Raw genomic sequence first — 12,950 nt, forward strand, 5'->3', positions numbered from 1 at the left:
TTATTATTTTATTTTATTTTTTCCATTTAAAAAAAGGGTATTAATGGCTATATTTGTATTTAGAAGAAAATGCATACACTTGCTCAGGGACTTGCCCTTAGTTTATTTATACTGTAGTTTGAGGGATGCTTAATTTTAGATCTCACTAGGTAGATAGATCTCATTATTAGTTGGGGTCCGAACTTAAAGGAGTTTTGCCCTTGTTTTAGTGACAACAAGGTGTTACACTATACAGTGAAACTGTGCTTATCCCCCTCCAGCTCCTCCCTGACTGTTGTCTGTGCACACTCAAGATAGTGTCTGTTATCTTGGTCAAGCTGCTCCAAAACTAGATTCTAAAATATGTCTTCAATGTCTGTGGAAAATCTAAGTTATGACCTACGTCAGTGTGACTCATTTCAAGGTGTCTAGCCCTGTAGTATTCAGATAAAATATTCCCCAATGCCAGACGCTGACATGCTGGCTTCACTGCAGACTCAGAGCAAGGAAAATGTGGATACACACTATGATTAGAAAGTAGTATGTGCATGATCAGGTGGTGGCACGTTTAAAACGGTCTTTATGGCTGTCATAAACTCTTGGTAGAGGGATGGAGAGGGGAAATCAAGCATCAAATGGCCACAGACTTGCAGAGTTTGAGAGTGACAATAAAAGAAATGGAAAGGGAGATTAGAAGTGGGGGTGGTGGTGGTAGGAGAGAGTGAAAACAGGAGAGAGAGGTGTTTTAAAAAAAAAAAAAGGAGCTCAGTGTGTCCTGTAACTTCCTGCAATCAAAATGCATTTCCTCAGAAACATGTTGCAGAGAAACAAGTGCTCAGCCACAGTATAGAATACATTTACTTGGCTGACAGACACCCTCCTACTGTGAAACAAGCCCCACAGTTGCCGTTGTAAAAACACTCCTGCTACCTGGCACTATTGACAGATAACAAGGTTAAACTCCAAGATTCGTGCTGACTGCATGGGCTCAAGGTAGCTCTGTCACACAAAGTTGATAGTTGAAGCCCAACGTTAATGGCAGCCGATTGATATCAGACCAGGGAGACCCTCTGCAACCTCCTTGTCCACACTAGCCACTATTCCTTTTTGGGGAGGAATCTGTGAATCTTTAACTCTCAGTCAGTTATAAGGACAACTCGCCATGTCTAAACATGTTGATTCGTCACTTCCACAGTTGCTGGCATCATGGGTGAATTCTATTGCCTCATTTATCCACAAAATCATGTCAATTGGAAAATTGCAGCTGCCAAACACAGACATTGTCTTCAGTATGTGCCCATAATTGTAAAGGTTCTCTTGTTGGCTTTTCTTTTTTTTTTTTTTGTTATAATAGTGTGTGCTATAATTGTGTGAAGTATGTTTGTGATGTCACACAAGTTACGCTAATGCCTCAACGTGTAATGGAGAGTATTCTCTGGCCTACTAATGATTGTGCTGTTTGTGTCTTTTTGCACATTAACCTTCTCCGCTGATCGCTGCATGCAGATAACTGGGAGCAAAGTTGCGGTAAGTAGCCCATTATTTACTTGGCTTCTGAATCTTGTTCCTTCTATGTATCTGTCTTCATTCACCCTGAACACACACACACAAACTATTTATCTTCTTTTGGAAGGATGTCGAGGAGCACGTTCCAAACTGTGCAAGTGAGGTCATTTTTATGGCTTGGATTTTTATTTTCAGCCCTGATATTGCTAATGGGCTGTAATTTGGAAAGGCTATAAATTGCCAACACAATTCCTGCATGTAAATGGTCGCACTTTCAAATGAGCGATTTTGAAATTATACAGCCTGAAAATGAACTGGGAGGCCTTTTGTTGGTTTTTGCTGTTTCTCTTTTGAAATAGATTGCAGCATAACACCTATTAGCATTTGAATATTGTAATACAAACAAAGAGCGATACGTTTTTACACAAATGCTCATCATCTCCAATCTAATCTGTTTATGAGAATGAAAGTGTGTGCATTCTATCTATAAGACACTACGCATACTAAGGATATCACCTAATAAGGCTACGAGCACACACACATTTACTGTAGTGTATGTGCATGTTCATACACACACTGAGCCTAGCAAACCATAGAAAAGACATCAAGTATATTTTCTTTCTGCTTTAAACAGAAATATTGAACTGTATAATTTAGTGGAAGTAATTATGGTTTATATATTTGAATTTGCTGTCGACAACCCTGTTTCTGTTTGAAAGAAATGAAGGCATATGATTTTGTTGTTGTTTTTGTTGTTATCTTATTTCATTTGACAAAAAGGCCAGATAATCTTAACACATTTAATTTATACTTTCAATGTATTGGTTATACTTTCTACTTTCTCCACACAGTAACATGCCATTTGCTTACTTTCTCTCTAAAGATCCCCCAAAAATGCATCCTGTTGCCTTTTTTAAAGAATGGATTCTGGTTTCTTTAAGTGCTTTTAAAAAAAAAAAAAAAGAAATCTGTTATTGGTTTAGCAACTGTTGAATTGTCACTTTAAATGGTATTTCATTGCCTTTTGAGAGCTTTGTGAGGATTAAGAGGACTGTAAAGCTTAACAGGAACACAGGCAAGGTAAAGCAGCACTCTGTGACCTGGCCTCTGCTCTGCCCGTGCTCTCAGACAAACCTCCCTCTTTGAGCCATTTTACAGAGACATTTTGTATCGATTGCATTTTCTCCTTCTTTGTCAAACTGTTCTTTTGTGCTTGGTTATTTCTGTGGGAAGAGTGGGTTTTTGGTTTGGCCTGTATGGATGTGGATGGAGTAGCCCTCGATCAGGAGCAATGGCCACATTGTGTTCAGTAAATGGAATATGACAGATTTACCCTCGCTTGTATTATGACCGCTCATCCGAGAGGTGGAGGCCTACTTACAAAAGTTCTACAAACCATGTGAAAAAATGCCCGAGACCCTGGTTATCAGTAAGTTTCTTCAAACTCAAGAGTATAGTGAAGCATTTGATGTGACCTCTGTAACCTCTGTGTCAATCCTGCAGCAGAAGCTTACCCATATGGCTAACATACCGAAAGCTATGAGCTGTCATTTTTAAACTGAAAGAGGAAGAAACGAGTGAGAGCGTTTAGCCTGGTTAGCCGATCGTGGACTACAGTTAGCTCCCTGCTTTGCTGGCAGATTCCCATTTTCACGCTGTCAGCGTGCGTCTGTGGGATGGAGCGCTCTCAGATGTGCTGGAAGGAGAGTGTTGGTTAGGATTGTCTATAGGGAACACACAACTGTAACTCCTCTGTCTCAGGCATGAAATCTCTCTGGCACTTTCCTCTCTCCCAGTAGAGAATGAGGCGGGAATAGAGGACTGTGTGAATTGGCTCTAATCCACTTTGACCAGCGTGTAAGTGTGCAACACTGCTAAGTCTCATATGCTCTCTCCACCTCCTTAAGCAAGACTGAGGGAAATATGAGCAGCACATGTACCTGGATAACCATATGCCTGCAGGTAGACTCGAGCAGTCCAGACACCTCTCCTTTGCATTGCACTGCAGGTGCCTATTGACCACTATGACGGCTTTATAGTGTCAGCCTCTGTAAAGATTGGCCTGATTTACATCACAAGTCAAGAGCCACGTTGTAACAATCCATCAGTGACTCCTGCAGTGATACTGCAAAAGTAGACTCCTGTCTGTCTCCACTGCCATTGACAGACTCTGTAACTTGGATGGAATGCTGCTGAGACTATGAGAGTGAGAGTGCACATGGGTGAGAAAAAAAAAAAAGGGTGTGTGCTCCGTGCTTTGAAAAGCAGCAATCTCCAGACCACAGGGAGGTGATCAATATCTGTATGACTGGACAGATGACTGCTTATTTCCATGGTAACATGCTGGTCAGCTCTGAGATGTCAGGCCGTGATGGTTAGTGCGGTTGTGTAAACATGTACATCGCTGTGTGTAGTTGTCAGCATGTGGATTTGACCGAACAGCCGAAAACAGCTCACACGTATGAGAAAAGATCAGATGAGATCGTATTGTCTGTACTCTATCCGATCTAGTTTTATAGAAGAAGTGTTTTACTTTTCTGCAGAATTATAAAGTGCTGGTCTTTTCATTTCAGAATGGCCAAGGGCATGTTTTTAACATCGACTTTTTTGCTTAGAGGTATGGTGGTGTGGATGATGGTGCCTCCCAATTTGAAACTGTTGCAGTGTTCAGATTTGAAATGTGGCATGAGAAAATCATCGTTTATGAAGTAACATCTATAATGTATCATTTGTATGTCATTGAATGTAGTTTAAAATGACCACAAGGTCATTCATTTTTATTAATTTATTCTAAGCAAAAGGGGTCTCTGTGGCTATATATCTGACATTTCAATTAAAAGATGTTTTTCTGTCTCTCACAAGCAAAGCGTTTGGCAATCCTTGAACCTTGAAATGTTTTCCTCATCAAATTGAGATGAAAAATATAATTTACCTGCACTCAATTTGAGGTATTTGTATCTACCTATTTGTGTTTTCTTTTTGATGTAGCATATGTGTATTCCCAAGTAGTTCTGCAGCTATTATTTCTTCTTTCAAATATTTTTTTCGATAAATCAGTCACTTGGCCAAAAGGACAAATTCCCATCCAAAGCATTCAAAGTCAGTACGCGCAAGTTTACACATTGCTTATTTTGTCTGACCAACAGTCAGAAATCCAAAGTTATTAAATTTACAATATGAAACTGAGAGAAGCAAGAACAATGCGGTGAATCAAGGTGAATTACCTGTGCTTTATTTTGCCTCTATTTGTAGCCGCTGAGGATTTACTCAATGTAGGATAACCAGTAAACTAGTAGTTATAGATAAGGCCAGAGGATTGCAAAGCATCCAGATGGGAAACGAGAGAGACAGAAAGAGAGAGTTGCATGAATATGAGGACATGCAGACATCTGGCTCCTCTTTAACTCCAATCAAGTGCTCGTTCACTGTGCCAGGAGTGCTTACGAAGGACCTTTTTTAAAAAAAAAAAAGAAAAAGAAATATGGTGAGCCTGAAAGGAAATCAAGGCGCCCTCCCTCCCTCATTCTCCTCTTTACCTTTTTAAAACCACATGCCTCAAAAGAGTGTTTTGTTTCAAGCAAGCTATTAAACTGGGTGCTGAGGGTTGAGCAGATTTGATGTGGCACATGTCCTTGGTGCTTTAAAAGAACGGCAATGAAAAATTAATCAATAGCGTGTGCCTCCCATGCCCTGAGCCTGTGTTCACCATAGATTCTATCTCAAATTAAGATCAAGGAAACATGCTCTGGAGGGGACTGTTTGAATAAGACGTTTCTTTGATTGGCTGAAAGCATATTTTAGAGTTCATCTGATGGACTTAAAAAGTTTCCCGGGAACGAGATGCAGAAGGATTTATTTGACAAACTACTGTTGAATAGCAGCAAATCTGTAGTCAGGTGTCAAATTGTGATGGATATCTACTACTTTATTCAGTCAAATATTTTGTTAATTCAGTGATAAGATAGAGAAATTCTATTTCCAGTTTTGTTACTTTACTAGGAGGTTTGAGGGCATGGTCATGTCTAGGACAGTATCCCCATGCTCTTGCTGGTAGAATACTTAATACCAAAAATATTGGCAAAAACTTTCTCTGCAGTGCTACCAGTTGTCATATTTACACAGTAGACTTAGATACAAATGTATAAGATGATTTATGTAAGCAAAATAAGTTAACTAATCTCCAAGCAGTCACCTGCCTTGATCGGTTGGGGTTAGAGAGAGAGAGAGAGAGAGAAAGGGAGAGGGAGAGGGGTGGGAGGGTATAGGAAATCTCTAAATTATAACAGCATATAATTATGTAATTGTGTAGACCCTTCCCATGCCAATCTGTGCCTAAGTTAAATATGTAGACAAACAGCAGTCACAGAAAAAAAGAAAAAACACAGTACTTACAGGGTATACAAATACTTGTAATTGACATAAAATCTAATATCACTAACAGCTGTAACAGTGTTTACTATGATCATTCATTAACTTGAATCTATTTAATTCTGTGAATTTTGCACCATTTTCTCCAGCCATATATTTTTCAACAGCCATATGCTAATGCACAACCAAGCCAAGCTGTGGTGGCTGGGACGTTTACCCTTTTGTATGACACCTGTAATTTAGTGACTCTGAAGTTACACACCTTTTAAGTGTTCTTTCTTTTACACCTTGTACGCTGTACCTTGTAGAGCAGTACTTCATATTGTGAGGACCATCAGTCATACCGCCGTTGCCCAAAGCTCAGCCAACAACAAGAAACAAAAATTTACAGTATTCATTTTCACCACCAACCTTTTGTCTTTTGATTTGTCGAAAGTTTTATACAGGATTGTTACACTTTTCTCTAAATATTCTGTGAACTCATATTGGATTTGGGAAAACAATTTGAATAATAGTACATCACAATAGAATTAAGCTGCATTGTGCTGGAGTGCCTGTTTCGGTTCCTTTCACCCTCTTGAAAATGTAGTTCACTTGAAGGATAGATGTACTAGTACACTTAGGTAATTTGTTAGTTAATGTTGAACTTCATGGTCTACATATGATTTATCAATTAATGTCGCTAGTTTCTGCTGAATGGCTTGTCTTCAGGCGTTCGTGGTTGGATTGACCTTTGCAGGCTGTGGAAGAAGCAAAGGTTTAGCTGTGACAGAGGGTGGGCTGTGTGGGAAGGATTAAGTCAACACCAGCTCCCACTGGGGATGAGAAAGAGAGGTTACTTTTCCATCAGCATTGTCTTCTTTTATTTTTCTTCTCAGTTTTTTATCCCTTTCTCCTCACACATCTCTCTATACAACATATATCTTTTCAAAGGCAGAAACAATCATTCCTCTTCAATCAGAAAGGGAGAGCTGGATCTCGTTATTTTGAAGGGAACATGAAAGGCTGAAGTGGTCACAGTATGCTGATATTGGATTGAACAGTGGCTATGGCAGTGCTCTATAGTCTCTCTGTGTTTGTGTTGGGGTGTGCACGTGCTTGTATATGTGTGCGTGTGTGGTAAGTAGCACTGTTTTCATCCGTGCTGTTCCAATAGATAGATATTGGATTGGATATTAGCTGTTTGGAATCAGATATTGCACAGGTGAAATAGAGTATGATGGAGTACGTAGAGAGTATTTTAGAGAGGGGGAGGGTGGAAAAAACCCCCAGAATTCTTAGTTCTGTTGATTGCATATCTGTGAATGTTATGTACTGTATGCACATCCCCACACCAGTGATGGAGCTTGTGAATACTGGCTATGTTCTCAGTTGTACATCTCTCCCCCACAGCTCTGTCACACACTCAACGGCACTGTCGGCATGCTCAGCTCGGTGGGAGGCTCCTGCAGGGCTGCATTAGGCTCCATAAACTTTATAGCATATTTTAACAACCCGCCTCTCTGTATGCATCCACTATCACATCCTATCGCATCTGCTTTAACTGTTCACACAGCTGTGAAATTCTGTGTATCCCCATGTTTTATGGTTGCCCGCTTCTCCAGTCACTCCCGATTTCTTTATTTGCTTCTTTAGCTTTTTGATATTCTTCTCTACATCTTTGTATATTTAGTACGTTTTTTTTTGTTGCATTGCTTGATGGAGTTGTCTGCTTTTTCTAGTTGTGATCTTGGAGAACGCTTGTAGTGGGTGATATGATGATGCTCATAACCTTGCCAGGCTCTCTCCTCTTGCGCATTTCTAGTTTGTCCAAATGCAAATTTCACCCTGACAATACGTGAACCTGCATTCCAATGTGGGCAGTGTCCACAGCAGCATATGTATAGACCCTGCTGATTTGTGATATCTCTGTGTTCAAAACTGACACAACGAAAGAACATTTGAGGACAAGAAGGACACGGAGAGGACGCTTTTGACAGGGACCTGTTGTTAACACAAGCGGAAACCAAAGTTGTTGAAGCTGTCGGGTTTGGAGAGAGTCACACTGATGGCCTGTTTATAATCCCCCCAACTCCTGCAGTAAGCCCACCAGGCCCTGTGGGAGCGCCTTACTGCTCAGCCAACTAGTCCACTCAGCACAACAGAGTGCTAACAAGGTATATTCTCTGCCTATCAGCTACAGTGCTTTCATAACGCTGTCATACTTGGACGCACAAGAGTAAAGCCACATAATCGCCTCATCAACAGCCAGGTTCCCCCCGATTCCCCAGACAGCTCTCCGCTGTAATGATTGGTGACATGATCAAGGCCAGATCACTTGCTGTGTTATTGTCTGGCTTGCAGTTTCTTTTCTAAGGGTGCTCAGGAGAGATGGGCCACAGTTTTGAAAATGTCAGCCCCATGCTGTATCACTTTTTAGCTGTTTACCAGTAGCACACAGCTGGTTGGTTGACCCTCCCTCCCCAGTAAATGAATTAATGAATCAATACCAGAGTATAAATAAGCAAGCCGTGTGTTAGATGTAAAGACTCGGGTTGCTATGACTTACTTTGAGCTTGGTTGGTGTGCCGTGCCAGAGAACGAGAGTTTTCATCCTGACTGAGTTGGCACTACCTCTTCTTTACGCATGCTGCTGAGGATGGTCATAAACTGCCAAACTGGTGTCAGCTTTTCACAAATTACATGTTGTCTCCATTCCTTTCTCCTTTTGCTTTCCGTTGTGCCCCGCCAGACTTTGTAGCTGTGTATTAAAAGAAAAGAAGAGTACTGAGTAGGTCTTTAGGGATGTTTCCCAACAGCGCTAATGGTGTCGGATCTTAGTTTTGTTTGGCTTTGTTTGTTTTTAGTGCTAGTGTACCATTCTCAATGCCATAAACACAGTAGCTGCTCAAGCATATCATGGTCTGCCTATAATCAGACAGAGGCGGGAACAGCTGCAGTTCTCCAGCCAGTATTGTAGTACTGAAGGCCAGCACTTGGTGGCAGTGGGTGCCCACTGAATTGGCCAGTTGGTGCAATGCATAGAAGCTGAAAAGCCACATTGTTGCTATGGAATTGACCTAATGGGTTTCTCTCAGCCCACGTAATACACCGCTATGTGTGCCACTAATGCCATTTGTTAGACGCATGATATTTAAAGGGGAGAATAACTGTGAAATGGCTCAACAGCATTCAAATTGGTCTGTCTTCTCTGATCAGTACCCCCATACTGTAGACAGAGAGCAGAATTATCTTTCCTGTGTACAGATTCAGAAGTGAGGCTGCCTCTGACATGGTGGAAGACAGCCAAACTCTACTGTGTCCACTCTTTTCTTCGTTTTAACACTTAACTTGCACGATCGGGGCGTGCGAGGTAGCAAGTTTTACCCTACCTGCTTTCGAGAGAACCTGTTGTATTGACCACTCTTTTATGCAATCATACCTGAATTATTTATTAAGAGTGGCCCCACACTGATGAACAGATGCGGTCCCTTACCAACAACACATCGGTTATGCTTACAGAACCACACCATTGATATCACTGTTCTCGCCCCCCGGTCTCCTCTGTATCTCCCTCTCATGTATTATGCCAGCAGATTGACACCACATTTCACAGAGATACTAACATCAAATCTCTTTTCCGAACCCACCTCTCCACGTGACGTGAGCCATATTTGATTATTGATACTCTTGACATGACACAGATTCTTGGCCGCATGTGATCTGCTTAAATATGGCCCCAGTTGGGTATGGCTTTCTTTTATGGCCCAGGACGTTTTCCAGTACAGACATCAGTGACAGAGAGTGGTGGAATGGCACATTTTTGCTCCCCCACACATGCTGTGCTCACTATTTCGACTTCTTCCACCTTGTCATTCGGCTCAGGTGCCCTCACTAACATACCACATCAATTTTTAATGCACAGCCATATGGTGGTCTTGTTTTTCTTCAGGTACTGTGCCAAATAAATATGAGTAAAATAAAGCAACAAAAAAAAAATCCCTGCTGATATTTTCACATATGTTGTAAAGGCTTTTGGGTCTATCAATTGGTGGTCAACATGTATCAGGCTCTTCTTGAGAACGGGGCCAATTACTAGATATTGGCCTGAGGCTGATTTGATGGCAGATGTACAGTGTTCCAAATGGTGATGTCCGTGATACTGGCTATAGACCCAGCATGTGAGGTGTCATCCAATCATGTTGAGATGGCTGTCCTGTCTCTTTATGTTCTGAGTGGTCTTGAGAGATGATCTTCTTCACACCTGAGATGCTAGCCTTGAATCAAACAAAGTTCTGCCACTGGATGCGATAAAAACACAGGACCTTACAATGCAGACCCCTGATGTGTATAATTACACAGTCATTTAAAAAGACAAGCAGCAAATTCAGTGTCATGTGTGAGGTGTTTTTCTTCTATCCTGTCAAGATTTCCCATGTTAGCTTTCAGTTGGCTGTCTCTCTGCTGCCGACGGGTGTTGTTTGCTAGATTGTTTGTGTGTCACCTCACATGTCTCTGTGTGAGGAGGAGGAATTTGCTACCACAAAAGAATGAAATTGAGAGGGAAAAAAGTTCCTTCCAAGCCCTGTAAGTAGAACAAAAGAACAGAGAAAAAATCTTGATGTTATTATGCCGGCAACATCTTCTGAGCTTCTGATATAAAATGAACTAAGGGTTCTAAAATTGTCATTTGAATTATGCCTTTCATCTCCCCATGGTTTTTAGTGAAGCAGTTCAGCCCAAGTCTCTAGTGAATGTTTTTTCTTCCCCTGTTTGCATTTCTGAACAAGCGCCATAACTGTAATGAATTCTATTATTTTAAAACCAATTACTGTTAGTTGGGAGCTTTTTCACCGCTGTTGTCATGCTCTCTGAGGAATAGTGCAGTTGCAGTGTCGACTGCACTCAAACCTGATGGTATTTCTTCCTATTTCCCTAACTACCCATACTAATGTAGTTTTTCCGGTGTGGCTATACAGCACCTCCTCCATACAGTGTTCATATGAATCAGAATTTAAGGTATCAGAGCAATGGAGGATTTGTTTGGTATGTATTTCGTTGAATATAATTTTGTGTAATTGGTTGATTACTCTAAAAGCCAATGCAGTCTTTGAATGAGATGTAATTCATAATAAAACGTAAGAAATAAGTGCAAATTGCATGGATAAAAGTAATAATTTCCATACTTGTTGTCTTCCTAGTTTTTTTATGTTTTTTTTATAATTTAGTATATTTTCATTGAGGCTTCTAATAAAGTTTTTCCTACACTGTATTTTAATCTAATACCTTAGTTATCCTATCACTAAGTGGTGAGAATTAATTGTGAAGCCATAGAAAATAGCTCAAAGAACTACAAAATGTAATTCAAATAGTTGATGTCACATTAAATATGATATAAAATGTCTCAGGATCTCAGTCTTTCTGTGTGGTTTGTAATTCTCTGTAGGTTTATTTAAATGTCACACTGAAAACAAAACAATGAACTAATCTTGAAAAGTTTAAAGAATGGCTTAAAATAAATACAAGTGTTGTGTATGGGGTAGACAGTGTGCACATACAGGGCCTGTGCTGATTGGAATTTCTAGAAGGTTTTTCACCCTTTCCCTTTTTCCTTATTATGTGTAATTAATGATTCATGGTCCAACAATGGGGTGTCGTATAAAATCATGTTAGACCACACAGTGTTCTTTGTTCATAGTAATTATATTTATTCGGGATCACCAAAGACGTGTACAGACACTTTTACAGACATTATTACGAAGTTTCTTTTTGACACTGTTCTCCATTATTTTCTTTTTCAAGCACAGGAATAATTGGATCCTGCTTCTATCCTTAGTCAGAGTTTGGAGGTGGACCTTTTTGTTCACTGTTTTCTCATTTTTGGCCTCTAATAGAGCCACTTACATACACATGAATCACCTGTATGCAACTTGAAGTTGCATACTTCAAAGTTGTGGTGAACTCAAAATGATTTCCATACTGAACCGGAATAACGTAACCCTAATAAGCATAAAGCATGTTCCCATACCCACACACACACAGTGAAAGAGAGATGGAAATAATAAGAGAGATTAGACACATTCTCTCATTAAAAGCCAGCCCCTCATTCTGCCCTAAAGATTGATTTATAGCTTATTTAATAAGCTGAAAGGTTACCTCAAAACAGATTTTCTCCATAATTGACCAATTTAGTTCCGCTCGATAAGCATTCATGTCAAGCTGAGATGTTGTGGTATTTCTGTCTCTCTGCCTCCCCCTCTCCCTCTCATGTGTTACCACTGATATTACAGTGCCATGATTAGTTATTCGCGTAGGTATGAAATATTCAACATGTTGTAGTTTGGATGTTAACAGGGTGGGGTCCAAAACCTGGGCCCAATAGCTGCAGCATTAGTTAGCATCACTGAATGTTCTCCTAATTAGCTCACTTTGCCCAGCAGCTGTCTGCTATTAGGGTCCTTTGTTCCAGATGTTATCTCATTAGAATGGCATTGATCATCCTAATGACTCTGGGAGAGATTATTGGTCCACATTAGTGTGACCCGCTTGCTCCCTCTTTCCCTGAGGTCAAACCACAATAGCTTCACCCATCCATATGTTCGGTTGACGGTTTAAGTATGGCGCCCATCTCCTGTAGACATGGTTACTTATATGAGGAATGCAGAGAAAATAGGTAGCAGGGATGACTCAGAATAGTACTGCATGTTTTTTGCCAACAGGGTAATTTGTGGACATTAAGCCCGTTAGTGTTTGTCAGTGGACTAATGCTACGCAGTTCCCTGTCTGTGAATTGGCCCTAGTGTCATCGCACAAATGGCTTTTCTTTATAAATGGGTGGACTGGGCTTAAACTACATGTTTTTGTTTGCTTCACATTATGTTCCAGTTTGAGAGAGTAAAGGCTATCAGTTTGTCTACCAGTTACCTTGTCTGTGAAAGCAAGGTTTTTCTGAAGCAAGGATATTTGGTATTGTGTGCTTTTATATCAAAAACGTCTAATAGAAATACGATTCAGTATTCAGAGTCACTGGTGATATTGAGTGGTCTCATTCATATTATTCTACACCCAAGGCTTTCATTTTGAGCATGTGTGTGCTTTTGTGTGTCTGTGTGTGTGTG

General features: G+C 40.5%; 1 protein-coding gene across 7 annotated transcripts in view; it reads left to right on the forward strand.

Annotated features, from left to right (window-relative positions):
* The window catches only part of diaph2 (diaphanous-related formin 2), a 354,389-nt gene that overhangs the window by 26,144 nt on the left and 315,295 nt on the right, over nt 1–12,950 (forward strand). For 6 of the 7 annotated variants that reach the window (XM_035669470.1, XM_035669472.1, XM_035669476.1 and 3 more), the window contains one exon: nt 1,486–1,506. The exons of the other annotated variant lie outside the window; for it this stretch is intronic. In XM_035669470.1, coding sequence (XP_035525363.1) covers nt 1,486–1,506 — 21 coding nt within the window. The remainder of the gene's footprint in view (nt 1–1,485; nt 1,507–12,950) is intronic. 7 annotated transcript variants of the gene reach the window in all.

Source organism: Morone saxatilis, unplaced genomic scaffold (assembly GCF_004916995.1).
Source record: "Morone saxatilis isolate NCDOM2014 unplaced genomic scaffold, NCSU_SB_2.0 Contig22, whole genome shotgun sequence".
NCBI classification, from domain to species: domain Eukaryota; kingdom Metazoa; phylum Chordata; class Actinopteri; family Moronidae; genus Morone; species Morone saxatilis.